Raw genomic sequence first — 20,074 nt, forward strand, 5'->3', positions numbered from 1 at the left:
AACCATTGGTCCCATTGTTTTCTCCTCCAGATTGTTCATCCAGCCTATCTTATTTAGACAGACCTGCGGAGATAATAACATGCACAAAAATAAGACAGAGCAAAACCAAGCAACGAAAGAAAACAAAACAACAATAAACACAATGACAAAAAGAAAAGAAAAGCCTATAGATAGTTCAAGGACTGTTTGTTGGCCTTTAGGAGTGTTTTCCGGTCGAGTCTGATGGGGTCCCAATCCCTGGCCCCAAAGTCTACCTTTGGTATTCCCTGGGGACATTGTTGCTCTGTTCCCCTTGCTGTTCTGTTGCACGCCCTTAGTGTTTTGCCTCGGTGTGGTGGGGTCAGATCGGGCTCATTTCCCACACTGTGTGTCCAGTGTTGTACCCTGTAGGGCTATGGGTCAGTGAGACACTATATCATGTCTCATAGTGGGGCCGGCCATATGGTCTTCTCTGTGGATTAGCTGCTCTGAGTAGGAATATCGCCCTCAAGGCTTGGTGGGCCAGGATGTGCTCCACTCTCTCTTCCTCCCTCTTCATTTGCTCCCATGTGCTCTGGTCAGACATGTCCCTCTCCCTGAGCTACAGCTTCAGTGTTGTCCTCTGAAATAAATTCTTCCGGGGTAATAATTTTTTTTTTAAGTTATATGTACATGATCGCAATCAGTTCTAATGTTCCCTTCCCCCTCCCACATTCACCAACTCTGTTCAAGTTGATTCAGAACCCAGGTGAGTGGGAACAGGATAATGAGCTGGGCAGTTGACGAGTGTTGGCAGGTGAAATGGAGCATAGTATCCATGCCAAGGGAAGAGGGGTGGAGACTAAGTGGGAGTGGGTACTGGAGGGTTTGACTAGTGGTTTGGACTGTTGAATACAAGTTGGTAATCTGAAATGTAAATTCCCATCTCATTCAGTTTTTAAAATTGTTAAAACAAAACAAAAATCAGTTGATTCGGACTCATTACAACCTCCCAGGACACAGTAGAACTACCCCAAGGGGTTTCCAAGGCTGAAATCTTTACAGAAGTAGGCTACAACTTCTTTCTCCTGAGGAGCGGCTGGTGGTTTGATCCAATGACTTTTAGGTTAGCAGTTGAACACTTAACTCTTATGCCACCAGGGTGCCTCCCACCACCCTTACAAAAGCCCAAGCCCACTACCATCAACTAATCTTAGCAGGAGTGGATAGATTCCTCTTTCCCCCAGAGGGCCTGGTGGGTTTGAACCAGCAACTTTGTGGTCAGCAGCCCAATATTTATTCCACAGTGCCACCAGGGCTCCTAGGCTACCAGAGCTCTCCTCAACTTATGTCTTCATTTCCCTTTCCCCCATCTACTCCTTATAACCACTAATAAGTTTTTATCTGTTTGCTTGTCTATTTTTGCCCAGTTGTGACCAACATATCTCACTCACTAGATTTTTAGGGTTCATCTATGTTATAGCATGTATAGACCTTCATTTTTCATTATGGCTGAGTATTGATTCCATTGTATGCATACAAAGGGGTACCCCCAAAAAACTGGAATTGCGCTGGGCATAGCTTAGTTTTTGTAGTACATGTATTTTTCCTTCTAGGTGAGCAACAAGCAACTCACTCTGAGTCAGTGCATCCGGTGGCGTCGCCTGGGAAGGTTCTCTCTGGTCACAGTATTTTTGTAAAAGCAGTTTCGCTTGACCCTCGTTTTTTGTGATGACAGATTTAAGAGAACAGTGTGCAACTGTGAAATTTTATTTCCTTTTCGGGAAAAGTGCCGAAGAAACTGTTGTGTTGTTGAACACAGCTTACAAGGACCGTGCTATGGGAAAAACTCAAACGTACGAGTGGTTTTCTCATTTCAAAAAAGGTGAAATGTTGATTGATGACAAACCTTGTTCTGCACATCAACTTCCTGAATGGATGAAAATGTTGACTCGTAGTGCATTTGGAGTTCATTCCACCAGGTCAGACTGTCAATCAGGCTTTCTATTTAGAGATTCTGAAAAGATTGCATAACATAGTGCGACAAAAAAGGTCTGACTTGTGGCAGATGGAGGACTGTTTTTGCCACCATGACAATGCCCCTGCTCACACAGCCATCTCAGTGTGCCAGTTTTGGGTAAAAAACAGCATTCCTCTCTTGCCTCACGCACCTGACTACCTGACCTCACTCCACGTGACTTCTTTTTGTTCCGCGAACGCAGAAGGACCTGAAAGAACAGCGATTTGAAGACGTAGACGAGGGGAAGGAAAAATGAGGGAGGTGACAGTCAGCCATCCAGATGAGTTTGAAGAATGTTTCCAAGAATGGAAGTGCAGGTTTGACAAGTGTATTAAGTGTAATGGAGAATACTTTGAAGGTGATAAGGTTGTTATGTAAAAAAACCTTAAATACATAGCTGTGAGAGAAAAATTCCATTTGGGGGGTGCACTCTCATATACCACCTTTTTTAAAAAGTAGTATCTTAGGTGGGTTTATATAGCCAATTAGGCTCCCATTTAACAATTTTTATGCAAGTTGTCACAATCTTCTCAGTGTGTCAGCAGTTCCACCTGCTTGTTCTGTTCCTTCTGACCTAGCTGTCCTACTGCTACCTTCTTGTCGGTGCTTTTGGCCCAATGCTGACGTCTGCTCTCATCTAGCTGAATGCTGCCACCTCATGACTCAGAGCAGGTGGTTCTGCCGGCAAGGTGGTCTGTCATTTGGCTCAAAGGGGGACTCCTGGAGGTGGGGTACCACCTCTGGTTTATCCACGGCTATTGTGAGTGAGGCTGCAGTGTAACATTGGGGATTATATATCTGTTTGTGTTCCTGCTTTAATTTCCTTGGGGTATATATGGAGGATGGAATTGTTGGGTCATATGGTAGCTCTGTTTAACTTTTTGAGCAGTTGCCAGACTCTTTGCCATGAAGCGATGCCATTTTACAATCCCACCAACAATGGATAGTGAAGGTTTCAGTTGCCCCACACCCATCGGCTTTCGGATGAATGGAAGTGGACGTGTGGGCGATCCTGGCCCTGTTACTTTTCAAGCTGGAGCTCTGGGAAGGCCAGACCGAGACCACCTCAACCAAGGCCAAGCGCTTTCTTGCAGGGTTGCCTCTGGCTGCTGCCCGTGTCTTCCCACATGCTTTCTCTCATGTGTGCCTGGCTGATGACTGGGGCGTGATTCACACCGTCATCTCACTGCCAGTCACCCACCTCAGATACCTCACCTTCCCGAGCCACACACCCTCACCTAGGATGCTGTACTCAGAGCCAGCATGATGTAAACCGACGACTTGGTTTGCTTGTGAGAGAGAAACAGACACCAGGCCTTCCTGGCATGGACATACCAGAGTCTAGGCAGCGCAGATTCAGAGTCAAAGTACTTACACAATTCACAAGTTTATTTGCTTAAATAAATACAATCTGATAGAATACATTTCAATGTCCTCAATACTTGTCCCTGCACCCCAACAAAAGCAGCTTGAAATATGGGCATTCACTTGTCGTGCATAAGATCAGGTTAGGCCCAGGAAGTGCTTGTCTGGGCAATGTTGGGCTAGGCAGTATCTGGCCTCTCTCCATTGCAGCCGCAGTGTGGGAAACCATGTGTCCTATGGCCAGCCCACACAGCTTTGTCCTCTGACACTTGGTGCCACTACAAGCCCATTCCTAGCTGCCACAGAAAGCAGTTCACCCGGGGAAGAGGTGGGAATAGGCTGCTGGCAAACTGAGGGAAGCACTCTCCCTTCAGCCCTGCCAGGAGGCAGAGCCCCCTGAAGAAGGGAGGAAGGGGCCTTGGCCACCCTTCTAGCCCCCCTCCCCCAACCTCCAGGCTTCTCAGTGGGAGCAGGAGGATGGGGAGACCCCCTCTGTCTTCTCTTTAGGGCTGAGCTCAGAGGTTCGGGTCCATGTTTTGGTCCGAGGCTGCCTCATCATCTGGGGACTCCTGGATCAGAGAAACTAGTCAGGGAGGTGCTGCTCCCCTGGCTGCCCTGAAGCCAGCTGTCCTTCCCTTCACCCCATCCACAAAGGAGCCAACAGGCAGCTCTGCTAGGCCTGCCCCAGAGTCCCATTGGACCTCTCTCAGTCTAACTCCCAGCCCAGCCGTAGACACACAGCAAAACACTGGGTGAATCACATTACCAGCCTGAGCCCCCCGTCCCGAGGCAGGGCAGCATAGAAGCGCAGCACTTGGGGGTCACAGCACACCACCGTGGGGTTGAAGTCCAGCACACGTAGGCCCTGCAGGCTACGGGCCCTGGAGAGTGCCACATAGGCCTGGCCGCTGGCAAATACTCGGCCCAGAGAGATTTCCACACAATCCAGGGACATCCCCTAGTGGGTGGAGAGGCAGAAATGTAGCCACCTGAGCTGGAAGCCCCTGGTGGCCGAGAGTGAGCCTGACCCTACCTTCTCCAGCCCAGCTGCAGCCCCTGGCTCTTCACTCCAGTCCAGAGATGCTGGAATCAGGAGGAAGGGCTGCCAGCAGGTAGGTGTCTGAGCAGGAGGGGTTCCTACAGATCTCGGATAAGAGTTGAAGAACACGGGTGAAAGGAAAGCGTTCAGGCTTTAGGACAGACCAACTTGGGGAATCCTAACTTTGCCATTCACTTCCTAGCGGTGTGACCACAGACAAGTTACTCAACTTCTCTGAACCTGTTTTCCTGCAAAATGGGAATGATAATTACACCTACATGTCATACTATATATAATTCTTATATATATACAAGGATTAAATGTGACATATCTAGTAGGGGCTCAGGGCATCCGAGTGGTGCAGTGGGCTAAGCATGGGGCTGCTAAGTAAAAAGTTGGTGACTCAAACTCACCAGCCACTTCCCAGAAGAAAGAAAAATGAGGCCGTCTATTCCCTTAAAGATGTACAGTCTCAGAAACCCTGTGGAGCGGTTCTCTGTCCTATACGGTCACTCAGAATCAGAATCGACTCAGTGGCTATGGGTTGGTATGAGCTCAAAATGGTGGGGCCAGGATGGGAGAGGAGAGGTGGGAAATATACTAAAAGAAGTTTTATTAATTGCTTGGTCTGGAATTTTTCCATCCAGGGCAAGCTTAACTCCATAAAGCCTTCAAGACCCGCAACACATCTTGTTCCTCCTATCTGTGGCCTAGCCCTATGCCACACCCAGGGTGCTCACCTGGCTCTTGTGGATGGATATTGCCCAGGCCAGCTGGAGGGGCAGCTGCTTCCGGCTGAGGAGTTGACCCCCAGTGACCTGTACTGTCCAGCGGTCAGCACGGATGACCTCAGTGACCCCACACAGGAATCTTACTTGGGGCAGTCCTGGGGGTGGCAATGGAGAAAGCTAACCTGTCATCCACTTCAGGGCTCAGAGGTGGCCAGAAGGTGCCTTTCCTCCCCATCATCTCCCCCATCACTTACCTTTCCCCTCCTCAAACCCCACGACCACCCCTCGGGCCCCATTGACCAGGCCCCGGGACACGGCTAGGTTCTTCAGCAGCATTACCTGCAAGGGAAAGAGAAAAGGAGGAATGGCGAGCCACCTGGCTTCACCTCCAGGGCACTGAGCTGTCTGTCACAGGGGGCTTGAGTCCCTGTCCTTAGCTCTGCCACTAGCTGGCTACTACCCTTGGGGAAGCTGCTTTATTGTCCTGGGTCTCAGTTTCCTGCTTGTTGTCAAAGGAGAATACCGTTTGCTCTATGTTCCTTAGAGGAGGTGGTAGTGGTGTTAGGTGCCCCCGAGTCGGTTCTGACACATAGCAACCGTTTATGCACCACGGAACGAAATGCTGCCTGGACCTACAGCAGCCTCACAGTTGTGCGTATGTCTGAGCCATTGTTGCAGCCATGTGCCAGTCCATCTTGGTGAGGGCTTTCCACCTTTGTGCTGCCCCTCTACTTTACCAACCATGATGTCCTTCTCCAGAACTGATCTCTCCTGATAACATGTCCAAAGTATGTAGTAAAAATCAGCGAGGTGACAGACATCACATGCTTTGAACATACTAAGATCTGTTATGGGGGATGTATGTGGGCCAGGAGTCTTAAGGGATAGGCCCCAGGCCTTGCCATCCTCTTCCCCAGCCTCAGTGCTCCTGCTTTTTCCCCACTGGATGTCCTTGAGACCTGGGGTGGAGTGAAGGTTCTTTCTTTTTTTTTTTTTCTTTTGAGTTGCAAATTCACTTTTAATTGATCTACAAATAATGTTAGTAACCATTTTTTGCTCTTCATCTGGGAAAGTCCTATCTTGGACAGCTTGAGGGATTGGGTTAACTGGTTATCTTCAGTACTTCAACCGCAATATTAAAAAGAACAAGGCGTAGTTACATCTGATAGGATCAAAGGCTGGGCTGGCATCCCATCCAGTCCCCTTTTATATTCTGTACTTTTTCTTTAGCTCTTCTACCTTGTCTTTGTAAGTTTTGTGGCATCTTCCTTGGAGGTCCCTTTCAGCTCATTCCAGGCATCCCACTTGACCTTGCCTTTGAAGTCCAACACCCCAGGTTGTTCTGTGTTTGTCACCCACAGTAGCTTGTTTGAAATGGCTGTAGATGAACAGCATTTCAGCATCTGCTGGTTTGGTCTTGAGGTGCTTAACTTCTTCAGCAGCTTTGTCAAACTCAGCCTGAGACATGCCGGCGGGGTGGCAAGGATTCCAGAGAGCTCGCAAGGAATGGACGAAGAAGAGCCTCTTTGAGAACAGACTGGCAGAGAGGGTTCTAGTGGTATGGTGGAGTGAAGTTTCTTAAGATGCCTCTTCTATCCCTGTCTCTGAGGACTTGGATTCCGGTCTCCCTGTGTAGCCAGGAGGTCAGAGATGGCCTCGACACCATTTTCTCAGGACTCTCACATCTCTAGGGGACATTGCAGAAGACTGCCACTCTAGGGGCGGGGGGTTCCACATTTTATAGAGATGAGACTGAGCTTCATAGGAAAGGCACTTGTCCAAAGCACCCCTGCCTGGAGCTCCAGGGGACAGAGGGAAGGAGGCAGGGAGAGCTGGAGACAGGAGGGGCTGGGCATAGAGGGAGGGACTCACAGTCATAATGGTGGAGGAGCTGCCCAGGCAGAGGGGAAGGCCACATGGGGTACCCCAAGTTCCCAGGTCTAGGCCCTGCTTCCCCCTCACCTGGGCCCCTAGCTTTAGCTGAAGGAGACGATTAGCAGGGCACTGGGCGTCCAGGGTCCGGGCCTGTTCAGGGTCACTGTCCGTAGCCTCAAAGCTGTGCACCTCACCTGGGAAACAAGTCGGGAAAATAGATGAGAAATCACAGGTGCTGTTTCCAAAGACACTTGGCATGTGGGGATGTGGTGGAGGAGAGGGGTTTCCAAAAACACTTTGCATGTGGGGATGTGGTGGAGGAGAGGGGAGCCAGGTCAGGGATCCGCCTAGCTGGGGTCTTGGAGTCAGAGGCCTGGGTTCCAGCCTCAGCTCCAGCACTTACTGGCTGAGTAATCACCTCACGGCACCCACAGTTACATCTGCAAATGGCAGGGCATTTACAGCCACTGTGGTTGGGAGCAGGGATCTCCCACACCTGTCTGGTGGCTCTTCTAGATGGCCCAGCCCAACCCGAGTTCCCTGCTCACCTGGCAGTTCCTGCAGCCACCTCTGGTTGGTGAGGGCCACGTCATCCTGGTGTGTGCAGAGCCTAGTGGCTACAATCCCATCCCGCTCCACCTTATGGGCAGCCGTGGCCTGGAGCTGGCGGGTCATTTCATCGGTGCACCTGTGGGGACCAAACTGTCAGGAGGGCAGAGGTCACCTGAACACCAGGAAGGCATGTGGCTTTATGACCAAGCAGCAGGCCATGTTAAGTCAGGCCTTGGGTCGGAAAGGCCCACGTGGGCCATATTCGCAAGCCCCCAGGTTGGCCACCTTGTCCCTTCCCTACTTGGACTCCAGACATGGGGGGTGAGGATGGGGAAGGGAGCGCTGGGCTGTGATCCCAGTAAGGAGGGAGGAGCTAGCCTTCCCACCCCCACCCCTCACCCAGTGCTCTGGAGGGCAGAGGTGTGGAAGATCTAATCAAAGAGTCAGATCAGCCTCTAGTGTAGCAGTTCTCAACTTGTGGGTTACCACCCCTTTGGGGATCGAACGACCCTTTCATAGGAATCTCCCGATTCATAACAGTAGCAAAAGGACAGTAATGAAGTAGCAACGAAAATAATTTTATGATTGGGGAGGTCACTACAACATGAGGAACTGTATGAAAGGGTCGTGGCATTAGGAAGGTTGAGAACCACTGCTCTAGTGTATAATCCTCTAACCGCCACCTGCTGCCTTGGGGGAAATAATCCAGCCCGTGTGTCAGTTTTCCCATCTGGAGCCCACACCAGCAGCAACTCAAATGGGAAGAGGTAGATAGCTTGGGGACCCTCTCCACCTACTCAGTCACCAAGCTTTCCTCTTGTCCCATGTGTGCTCCCTATCTACCTCCTGCATCTGCACTAGAGGTTCTAGGCAGAGAAGACCCCTCAGTATCCACCCCCCCACCCCAGCTCTTGCTCCGTTTCTCCTGCCCTCCTGGCCTGCCTTCCTTTCCCACATTAGAGCAGCCATGGCATTCCAACCTTTTGTCCTGCTTGGGGAGGCACCATGGCTGCAGCACTGCCCACCTCCTTACCCAGGGGCCCCTTAGACTCGAAGAGCAGAAGGAACTTGGGTTTTAGGGTTTGACTTCATATTCCAGCTGGTCCTGTATCTATCTGTCCACCCTTCCCTTGTCTTGCCCCACGCTCCTCTCTGGGCAGACTGTGGTCCCGAGGACAAATACATCTCTCCCTTCCCAGTGTCCCTCCCCTCAGACCCCTTTCCATCAGGGCCCACCTGCCCAGCCTCACAGCCTGCAGCAGGGAGATGAAGGCCTGATCTGCCTGCCGCCACACCTCGGTCAGCTCCAGGGTCACTGGGACACACCTCTTCCAGCTCTTGGCCTGGTGGGGTGGGATGGAGCTGGTCAGGGAGCAGAGCTGATACTCACAAATGTGGGGAGGGAAGAGCCAGAGGCTGAGTGATACCTGGAAACAGAACTGTGGGGCCTGAGAGCCCTTGGTGACCGGTGGCAGTTGTAGGAAGTCCCCACAGATGATGAGCTGAATTCCGCCAAAGGGCTTGTCCTGCCTTCGGACAGCTCTGGGTAGGGGCACGGGGTGATAAGGGTTAGAGTGAGCAACATCCCCGTACCAAGAGCACCACACTCCAGACCTTACTTGCTGCCCTCATGGCATACACTGACCTGGCCACAGCCTCCAGCTTGTCAAACAGGTCTGCCTCCACCATGGAGATCTCATCAATGACCAGCCGCTGGCAGTTCAGCCAACCCTGCTGCACGCCGGGCCTCTGGGCCAGAGCCACACACTGGGCCAGAGGGGCGCGGCCGGAACCAATGCCTGTGAGTGACATTCCTCAGTCTGAGCTGAGGCCCTGTCCCCCTCCCTACCTAAACGCCCCTCTCCTCCCTCTTCCACAGGCTTGGTTTGCTCAAGCCTGAGACACCCCCTTACCTGCAAAGGCGTGGAGGGTGGTACCCCCAATGTGACAGGCTGCAACCCCAGTGCTGGCCGTGGCCACGGTGCCCGTGGGAGGCAGTGAGCCCAGGATACGCTTCAGCAGGTATGACTTCCCTGTCCCTGGGCAGGTGGCAAAGTCAGAGTTACATCTATTCTTCCATCGCCCTTGCTTCCCACCCCCCTCTCTGTCCCCTATTACCTGCACTCCCCGTGAAGAAAACACTCTGGCCTTTCAGGACAACACTCAGCACTGTAACCTGTTCCTCAGAGAGCTTTGGCTTGGTGGAAGGCAAGCTCAGCCTCTTCACAGGCAGGGGCCACCTCAGAGCTTCCTGGGAGGGGAAAGGACTATCTCAGGGGTCCCTCTCACCCCCTAAACTAGCTTTCCTCCCCTTATTGATCTGGGTATAATACTAGGCCTGCAACCAGCACTCTGCCTCCCTGCCAACAACCTTCTCGGAGCCCTTGGGTAAAGGTGGACAGTGATGGGGTCCAGACCTGTCCTGGAGGAAGGAACCAAGGCTGGGTCCACACTGACCTCTGGTGCCCTGAAGCCCCTCCTTGGGTTCGGAGCCTCCTCCAGCTCCTTCCCAGTTCTCTTACCCTCCTGGTCATCTCCCCCAGCCTTTTGTCTCATTTGCTGTCTCTCTGGCCTCAATACACCCAAGCAAAACCCTGCCTAGCCAGGGGATCTTTCTTGCCCCTTATCTATCTTCCCTCCTGCTTAATCTCAAGCCCCAATGATCTGTGCAAACTCTGACTTTGTACACTGGAGCCACTCTACGAACACTGTCAAACCCACTGGACTTGGATACTACCCCATTTTACAGGGATCTTGGCCAACGCTGCTCCTGCTGACCGCTTAACTGGCCTGAACGCCCCTTTTCTCCTTTGTTTTCCCTTTGCACACGGTGTTGCCCAAGCCACAGCGGTCTTCCCCAGACTGCGGTTCAACTCTGAGAAGCACATGTACAATTTCCACCTTCTCAGTACACTCAGATATCTGGTGGGCACCTCGCTGAGCAGCCTCCTCAGATACAACCACCATCTTCACCCAATCTCAGGCCTTCTCAGTTTCCTCCATCTCTAGGGAAGGCACATGTTACTTCCAGAACGTTCCCCTCTTTCTTGTCCTCACTTTGCTGTGCTCAGCTGCAGCCCTGGCCTTCTTTGGCGGCACCTTCTCCGGCGTGGCCCGGGTGGCCGCGGCTCGGCGCAGCTGCTCCGGTTGCACGGGACTGATGGTGATGAAGTCTCGGGGCCGCGGGCCCAGCAGCTGCGCTCGGGCAGGCGCGGGCCCGGGCCCTGGAGCAGCCAGCAGTTTGAGGCGCAGCGTGCGTAGGAAGCGGCGCAGGCGGTCCGGAGGGCAATCAGAAAGCAGCAGCTGCACGGTGCCGGCGCCGGGCCCGGGAGCCCCGTCGGCAGCCAGACGCAGCGCGCTCCGGCCGGCGGCGGCGAAGCGGGTGAAGAGGCGCGCGGCGCGCAGAGGAAAGCAGCGCGGCCGCGCGGCCGGCCCGGGCGCCTGCAGCCGCAGCATCAGCTCCCGGCGCTCGTTGCGTCCTAGGCTCAGCCGCGCAGTGCGCAGGGCCTGCCGCTTTCGTGGCTGCCCGCCGGGACTCAGCTCCTCCACGGCCACGCGGCACCGTAGTTCCGCGTCCTCGCACTCGGCTGCCTCCGTCTCGGGGCTCGGCAGCATCGTCGCGGCAGGTCTGAGAAGGGATGAAACGTAAAGGTAGGTTAAGGTGGGCTCAGGGGACTTACTGGATGGTAGGGGGCCAGATTGAGGAAGCAGAGGTTAGAGAGGTGGTCGCCGGTAAAGGGACGGCGTGGTTAACCGACCCTAACTACACAACTCATCCAGGAGCAGCGGAGGTGCAGTAGTATCACCGGCACCAGAGCTGATGAGCCCCGGGGGGTTCCGAAGGCACGGCCGCCGCCGAAGTGGCCCCTCGCGTAGCGAAGTGGACTGCTTCCACGAGAACGAAGGCGGATACGGGTATCTTCGGGCTCCTCTCCCCAGCAATCAAGGGCATTGCCCTTGGGGAAGTGCGGAAGGGGCGAACACGTAATCAGCGCCTTGGTTTATTTTATCTCACTCGTGTTGAGTGTGGTACGCTTGCCATTAAGCCTTAACAGCCGGTAGGCGCTTCCCAGCTCCTCCGCTCCTTTCATCGCACCCGTGCATCTGCACCCTCCCGGTAGACATTCTAACCCCTTGATGAATTCACGCTCTCGCCTCCCAATTTCGGGGGTACACTCACTTTCCTAGGCAGGTAATCAGATGACCTAGGTGACCAGAGACTGTCGCTTAGGGACGGCGAAGTTCGCAACTAGGAATTTTCAAATACACTGGGTATAAAATTACCCTATCACCGGACGGATCTTTAAATCCTTTAGCCAATCAGAGGAAGGGGCGTGTCAATAGGCGTGCTTTTATTGGGTACTAACTCCTGCAACGGGGCTGTACCAATCCCCAGCAGAAGAGAGGCGGGGTTTGCCGTGTGTAACGAACGAGCGGGGAGGAGCTGACACTGGGCCTGGATCCTGTAACGCGCTCCAAGGCCGTTCTAAAGATTTATTTCTGGCGTGGAGGAAGCGCTGCCTCGGGTCTCAAGCGCCCTTGTTTCTCCTTCTAGGATCACTGCCTGCAGCCTCCGAACTCTTTCCACCCTTCTCTGCTCGTTTTTCCGCATTTTCTGTCCCAGTGTCTGAGGTGCCTGGTGACCCTGTGTTCAGGAATTACTCTCTCTCCTGGATGCTCAGGGAATTTATTTTAATTATCTTTCCCGCATTGAAGACTGGTATTACATAGCTGGAAGGGGTCTTTCTGAGTGAGTCTAATCCTGCTCAGTTTACAGGTAATGATGCCTACCATGGATTTAATTACCCTCATATTTTAAATGAAGAGTTCAAGGCCAAGAGGTCTTATCCATGGTCATAGAACAGTGGTTCTCCACCTTCCTAATGCCACAACCCTTTAATACAGTTCCTCATGTTGTGGTGACCGCCCCCCCAACCATACAATTATATTCGTTGCTACTTCATAACTGTCATTTTGCTACTGTTATGAATCAGGCCACCCCTGTGAAAGGGTCGTTCGACCCCCAAAGGGTTCGCGGCCCACAGGTTGAGAACCACTGTCGTAGAGCTTTTTGCTTTTTAAAAAAATGTTATTGGGGGCTCATACAGATCTTATCACAATACATACATACATTGTGTCAAGTATATATGTTGCCATCATAATTTTCAAAACATTTTCTTTCTACTTCAGCCCAATCTTCTCCCAACCCTGCCAGTTAGATGTCACCCTGAGTGCTTCCACGACGCTCCAAAACTGTGCTTCCTCATACTCAAGAATGGAAAAAGATGAAACGTGTTCTAAAACTGTGCTGATGGTTGCACAATTCTTTGATTAAACATCATTGAATTGTACACTTTTAATGAGTGAATTGGTGTGTGGGTTATGTCATAAAAAACTGTTATTAAAAAAATCATGGAGAAATATTTGTTCTATTCAGTGTTGTCTTGACCTAGTGTCATAGGTAACTATGAATGAGGCATCAAATACATTAAGGATAATTCTCAAAGTTGCTGTTGTAGGCAGAACAATGCTCCCCAAAAGATGCCCATGTACTAATCTTCAAAATTTATGAATACCTTACAGGGCAAAAAAAGGGACTTTGCAGATATGATTAAATTAAGGATCTTGAGAAGGGAGATTATCCTGGATTATCTGGGTGAGCCCAATGTAATCACATTTCCTTGTAAGGAAAATGAGGTAGAAGGATATGTAACTAAGAAAGTAAATGTCAGAGAAGGGGATTTGAAGATTCTACACTGCTATTGGTTTTTAAGATGATGAAAGGGGTCGTGAACCAAGGAATACAGGAGGCTCATAGGACTTGTATATCATGGGTTGGATTTTTGTCCCCCCAAATATGTCCACTTAGCAAAACCATGATTGGCAGTTTTATAATGATAGAGTCAGTGTTGCTAGGTGATGTACAGCCAGAATGACATAGTACCACCCCATCATGTGCTCTGATGTGACTGGCCAATAATTTTAAAGGAACAAGGGTGGGATGCACCACCTTTGTTTGAGGCTCAGTCTTGACTTGTAAAGAGACATGTAAACAGAGTTTCCCTGAGGTATGTCTTTCATAACCTTTATCTCACAAGGATAAAAGGAGAGAGAAACAATCAGAGAGAGGGGGGACCTTAGTATCACCAAGAAAGAAGAACCCAGAGTGTAGGGTATCTCTTGGACCAGGATCCCTGTGCTGAGAACCTCCTAGACCAGGGGAAAGTTTATGCCAAGACACATGGAGGTCTCCAAGGAACGGCATGCTCACAGATGTTGAAAGGGCCTTCCTCCAGAGTTGATGCAGAAAGCTCTTTCCTTGAGCTGGCACCTTGCACTGTGACTGCTAGCCCCCTAAATTGTGAGAGAACACATTTCTATTTGTTAAACCCATCCACGTGTGGTATTTCTGTTATAACAGCCCTCGATAACTAAGGCCCTAGGGAAAGCAGGCTATGTATTCTCCCTTGGGAGTTCTCAGAAGGAACACAGCCCAGAATACTCCTTTTAGATTTCCCACTTCTGTGCCTGTTGGGTAATAAGTTCGTGCTGTTTTAAGCAACTAGGTTTGTCCAATTTGTTAAAGCAGCAGAAGAAAATGAATACAGTCATGCAGTTTCAAAAGTAAACAGTTGAGCTTGTGAACCCAGGTCTGTTTCCAAAGCCTGCTTTCTCTTTTCCCCGCTACCCTCTGCTCAAAAGGGAACTGACTCATAAAAACCCACTGCTTGCAAACTGATTCCAACTCCGAAGGACCCTGTATCACAAGGTAGAGCTGCCCCAGAGTGTTTTCTAGGCTGTTGTCATCTTTACAGGAACAGATCAACAGGTCTGTTCTCCAGCAGGGCTGCTGGCTGGCTTCCAACCAACTGCCTTGCAGTTAGCAATGGAGTACTTACCCACCGTGCCACCAGGGCGCCTTCAAAAGAAGACAAGGGTACTCAAAACAGCCTGTTTCCTTCACCCCAGGTTGCCTCTGAGGAGGACATGGGGGCCTTCCACATGGGATTTCATCTCTCAACATCTTATTATGAAAATATTCAAACATGTATAGAAAGAATGAAAAGATATGTACATCTATATCTATACACCTGACCCCTAACTCCTATTATTTTTGTTATACTTACTTTATCATTTGTCTTCATCGGTCCCAAGGAGCTCTGGTGGTGCAGTGGTTTCACCTTGGTTGCTAAGGTTGCTGGTGGCTTGGACCCACCAACTGATCTGTAGGCAAAAACTGTGACATTCTAATTCCATAAAGATTATTCCCTAGGAAGCCCTATGGGGTAGTGCTATACTGTCCTATATGGTTGCTATGAGTTGAAATGCACTCAGCAGCAGCCAGTTTTTGCTTCTCCATCGCTCCACCTCCACATCAATCAACTCACCTGTTTACTTATTATGCGTTTTAGAGTTGCAGACCTAAGGGCATTTCACTTCTAAACACTTCGGTATGCATACTGCAAACTAGAGCTCAATATTTGCTTAGCTTTTTAAAGATTTGTGAAATACATAAATCTTGGATGTGTCACTGGAAGAATTTTGAGATACAGAACTGTGCTATCCAATCAATGTGGTAGCTTCTGTCCATAGGAGGGGCCTTCAAAGAGTTTGTGGAAAACTAGGATTCAAAGATGATGGGGTTTTTCCACGAAGTTTTAAAGAATTGAAGTGGAATGTTCAATTCTTGGGTCACACTAGCCACATTTCAAGTGCTGCTGATAGAAAGGTCCCTTTTGTGAATGTGCTTTAACTCAGTGGTTCTCAACCTTCCCAATGCTGCAACCCTTTCATACAGTTCCTCATGTGGTGGTGAGGAACCATAAATTTATTTTCATTGCTACTTCATAACTCTAAAGTTGCTACTGTTATGAATCGGGCGACCCTGTGAAAGGGTCGTTCCACCCCCAAAAGGGTTACGACCCACCGGTTGAGAACCACTGCTTTAACTTATTTTAAGTAAGTAGGTAAGACGTTAATGGGTCTGGAGCGCTGGGGGCCCATAAGGTAAACTGGTGGGCTGCTAACCAAAAGGTTGGCGGTTCGAAACCACCAGCCCCTAGGCCTGCTAGCAGGGTAAAATGAAACCGTTTGCTTCAGGAAGATTTGCAGCCTTGGAAACCCTGGGGAACCTTTCTGTTCTGTCTTTACAGAGTCGGAGTGTGCTCTGTGTGTCGGAATACACTTGAGAGCACTGAATTTAGCGTAGGTGTGGTTTAGGGTAGGTATATTTAGTGTGAAACGAAATTGCCAGATCTTTTTCCAGCTTTGCAGGTTTGTCACCCAGGTTTGCAAAGAGGAACAGCAGTTAAGTCCTTGTAGGGATAGGAATCAAATGAGTAACTTAAAGACACCGCCTCACCGTAAATTAACAGTTCTGTGGTTCTGTCCCTCCCCCGCACCCCCTGTCTCATCAACCTGATCCTGATTGGCCAGTGGAAGAGAGGGGTGGGGCCAGAGGCTCCCTCACTGTGGGGCGGACTTCCTCCAGGCGGTTGTCCGCCCCCACCCCCACCCCTTGATACCCTTGATGTTAGTCCTTGATGCGGCTGCGAGGGCAATGCCACGCGAAGCACTCCCCTGCGCCTCCTCTCTTGTCTAACCCGAAGCCAAGCAGTGGCGTTGTGGGTTACTCGCGTTGGCTTGCTAACCTCAAAGTCATCAGTTCGAAAACCACCAGCTGCACCAGGGAACAACTGGTCGGCTCCTGTAAAGGTTACAACCCACAGGGACACTTCCTACCCTGACCCGGAATTGACTCAGCAGTAGTGAATTTGTTCTCTTTATTAGGAAATTTCTTCCCCAGCCACACCTTCCGTCTTATCTGCACTCTCTCACTAGGAAGTCTCACATCTAAGCAAACTCACTACCATGGAGTAGGTAGAAATGCTCCTATGGGTTTCTGAGACTGTAACTCTTTATGGGAGTAGAAAACCTCCTCTTTCTCCTGTGGAGTGCCTGATGGTTTCGAACTGCTGATATTACAGTTAGCAGTCCTGTGCATAACCCACAACGCTACCAGGGCTCCTTACAAGTTTAATCCTGGACTCACCAACAGCAATAACATTAGCATAAGGTTGATAAGGTTAAAAAGGGCATTTTCAATATTAGCTCAATTGAAATTCACAAGAGTACCTCCCTCCCACACTCTGTTTCCAAGTTTCCCCACTCCCACCCCGCCCTCCCTTGGGCCCTGGGCATATGACAGTCTTAGAGAGGCGCTGGACCACAATCTTACCACTCCCAGAGCACTATCTCATCATGCATTCCTTCCTCACACTGGGCAGCAGACACTCATTTTGTTGATTCTCCCAGCATTATTCCACACAGCTAACCACTCCCTCCTGGAAGCCTCTTAACTTCCAGGACATAAGACTCTTCTCCCTTCTGGCCAACCTCTCTTCAGACGGCCTCTCAAGGAAAGCCCCCAACATGTCCTTCTTTGTCTTTTCCAATCCCATGGTTTTAATTACCATCTAAATTTTTATTCCCAATATTATATCCCCAGCTTACTCTTCTCCCCTGTACTTCAGACGGTGTGAGTTAGTTAGTTTATTGTGCCAACCTGGCCAATAAAAACACGTGGAGTTAATTGAAAGGTGGAGGGATAAATGGCTCTGAGGCTCGCCTTTCTAGTTCTCGGGTCTCTTGCGTTCTGACGGTTGGACCAGGGTGCAGCTACCTTAGCAGTTCCCTGCTTCAGCTTGCTAGGCTGACTTCCTGCAAGACATCCCCAGGGAGAAGCCGCATGGACCTACTCTGATGCAGCCCTGGGTGCTGGAGCAGCCACGTGGAGACCCCTGCCAGCGCTGAGATGCTTACACGTTCACTGACTCTGCTTTCCTCCTGCAGTCGGCATCATTGCATGTGTTTTGTGGGATGGAGGAGGACTTTGTGGATTGGTGTTGGACATATGGGTTAATAGGTTAATGTTGGACTTGTGAGTTTGGGCAGCACTGGGTTGGGATGTTTTCTCGATGTGCACTTAACCTTTAAATAAAACTCTTTCTTATACGTGAGTTTCTGTGGATTTGTTTCTCTAAAGTACCCAGACTAATACACTGTGTATCTCCCTCTATCCACTTGCTTTCTCCAAACAGAGCTTTCAATCTTCCCCAGTACCATATACACCTGTCTTTCTCATTGTCTTTATCATCTCAATAACTGGAACCACCATTTTTGGTGCAAGTTAAAAACTCACCACCACATTCTTGATTCCTTCTTCACCTACCATATCCAACTCCCCACTGGAACATGCTAGTTTCTGTTTCCAAGATGTCTTTTGAATCTGTTCACTTATTATCCTCATCCCACACCGTAGAGTTAGCAGCCCATCACCCCTGGGTAGTTTCCTAATCTTTTCTGGATCCACATCTTCTACTCATCTGCTCTATAACCCATTCCCTAACAGCAGCAAGTGGGATCCTTTCAAAAACCTAAGTCTGATTTTCCACTGCTCGAGTTAAAAGTCTTCAATGGCTTCCTATGTTATTCTTTTTAAAATACCAGCTCAACAGTCTTTACAATACCCTAAAGCCAACTTTCCTTCCTTCCACAGGAATCTCAAGGCTGTCACTCTACCTAGCTCACACTTACCTACCACACTGGCCTCCTTGGTGTTCCTCCAGCACCCCAAGCCCTTTCCTGTGCCAGATCTTTGCACCTGCTCTTTCCTCTGCATGACACATCCCCCCACCCCCTGCCCTATTTGGAGTGACTGCATCTTCTTCATCTTTCAAGTCTGAGCTGAAATAGCCCCTCTTTAGAGAAGTTTCACCCTGAAGAAGACCATCATGGTTGGTGAAGTGGAGGGGCAGTGGCGAAGAGGAAGACCGCCAACAAGATGGAGAGACACAGTGGCTGCATCGATGGGCTCAGGCACAGGAACGATTGTGAGGATGGCACAGGACCATGCAGTGTTTCGTCTGTTGTGCATATGGTTGCTATGTGTGAGAGCTGACCGGGCACCTAACAACAGTAGCACACACACTGTTTCTAAAACAGTTCTCCCTCAGAACTCACTGGTTTCCGTTGGTGAGCTTAGCACATTCGGTTGCTGTGATGTTTACTTGTGTTCTTACTTCTTTCTCTCTCCCAGCTTCATGAGGGCAGGGATCATGTGTGATCCGGTTCACGGCTTTGTCCTTTGTACCAGAACATTGTCTAATACATGGTAGACTGTCAACAAATATGTAGTGAATGAATAAATCAATGGATAATGAACCCGTTCTCAAGTGTCAACCCTACCTCTCTCTTCACTATCTCTTGAATATTCCCTCTGATCCTCACAAGAACTGCTCTGGTTCAGGCTCCTTCACATCCATATCTTATTCAATGGGCCTCCTTCTCCCTGTTTGCCCCCAGCATTTCAATCTCCACCCAGCAGCTGTGAAAGTGAGATTTCAAAATGAAAATAGGGTTATTCCCTGACTCAGTGACGTGCCCCTGCAGGAGTAGTTTCAAACCCTTACGTTGGCACTCAAGGCCCTTAGTGGCTTTGGCTCCTGTTGTGTTTTTGTCAGCATCTTTTGTCACTTCGAACCCCACCCCAAGCATTATGACCGCCCAGAAACTGTCTACATTTCCCCTGAAAAATCACTATACAGTTTTACCTTCTTCATGATGATCCTTTCCCCCAAACTTCCCACACCTCTCTGTTCACTTAATAGCTCAGTCACTCCAGCCCCAGCTCTGGGAAGTGCCTCTCACCATGAGCTCTGTGTTCCTCAGGGCTTAGCTATCCTCTGACTGGCTGACCCGCTCCCCAAGGCAGGACCTGGGGTTTGTGTGGCTTGGACACACACTGTTGCAAAATAAGTCATTTAGTGAAGAGCACAGAGTGGAGTCAGTTGAGGTTTGAATCCCAGCTCCACCACTTACTGACCAAAACATGGTCATTTAAACATGTCACTTAATATCTGGATGACGGATGGAAAACACCCCATTTTAAGCAGAGCTGAGTAAACCTTGTCCTTTGACCAAATGGCACAAATGCAAGGAGAGGTCATATTCCCAGACCTGAAGCCTTCCAATGGCCCTACATTTAAATTATAGTCTTTTCTTTCTTTTCAGATCATTTTACTGGGGCTCTTACAACTCTTATCACAATCCATACATCCATCCATTGTGTCAAGAGCATTTATACATATGTTTCCATCATTATTTTCAAAACATACTTTCTACGTGAGCCCCTGGTATCAGCTTATTTCCTCCCCTCCTCCCTCACCTTCCATCCTTCATGAATCCTTGATAATTCATAAGTGATTTTTTTTTATGTCTTACACTGTCTCCCTTCACTCACTTGTCTGTTGTCTGTCCCCTAGGGAGGGGGTTATATGTGGATCATTGTGATCAGTTCGCCCTTTCTCCCCCCACCTTCCTCTTATCCTCCTGGTATCGCTACTCTCATTATTGGTCCTGAGGGGTTTATCTGTCCTGGATTTCCTGTGTTTTGAGCTCTTATCTGTATCAATGTACATGCTCTGGTCTAACTGGATTTGTAAGGTAGAATTGAGGTCATGATAATGGGGTGGG

The 20,074-nt window shown here is 49.9% G+C and overlaps 2 protein-coding genes and 1 pseudogene across 4 annotated transcripts in view; 1 reads left to right on the forward strand and 2 right to left on the reverse strand.

Moving 5' to 3' along the window:
* The window catches only part of PLEKHO2 (pleckstrin homology domain containing O2), an 85,552-nt gene that overhangs the window by 40,656 nt on the left and 24,822 nt on the right, over nt 1–20,074 (forward strand). For all 3 annotated transcript variants that reach the window (XM_045285726.1, XM_045285724.1, XM_045285725.1), the window contains one exon: nt 9,420–9,562. The gene's annotated coding sequence lies outside the window, so the exon portion shown is untranslated. The remainder of the gene's footprint in view (nt 1–9,419; nt 9,563–20,074) is intronic.
* On the reverse strand, nt 3,347–11,011 carry PIF1 (PIF1 5'-to-3' DNA helicase). The gene is made up of 12 exons (XM_004711982.3): nt 10,598–11,011; nt 9,659–9,791; nt 9,454–9,579; nt 9,186–9,339; nt 8,968–9,082; nt 8,777–8,883; nt 7,537–7,676; nt 7,076–7,182; nt 5,368–5,452; nt 5,123–5,268; nt 4,110–4,301; nt 3,347–3,912 (listed from the first exon to the last, which is right to left on the reverse strand). Exons 1-12 carry the CDS (start codon nt 10,994–10,996, stop codon nt 3,859–3,861), a joined length of 1,758 nt encoding a protein of 585 aa, XP_004712039.2. The 5' UTR covers nt 10,997–11,011; the 3' UTR covers nt 3,347–3,858.
* On the reverse strand, nt 6,320–6,667 carry LOC105979474 (annotated as a pseudogene).

Source organism: Echinops telfairi, unplaced genomic scaffold (assembly GCF_000313985.2).
Source record: "Echinops telfairi isolate 266 unplaced genomic scaffold, ASM31398v2 ScPeMD7_7475;HRSCAF=8513, whole genome shotgun sequence".
NCBI lineage: Eukaryota > Metazoa > Chordata > Mammalia > Afrosoricida > Tenrecidae > Echinops > Echinops telfairi.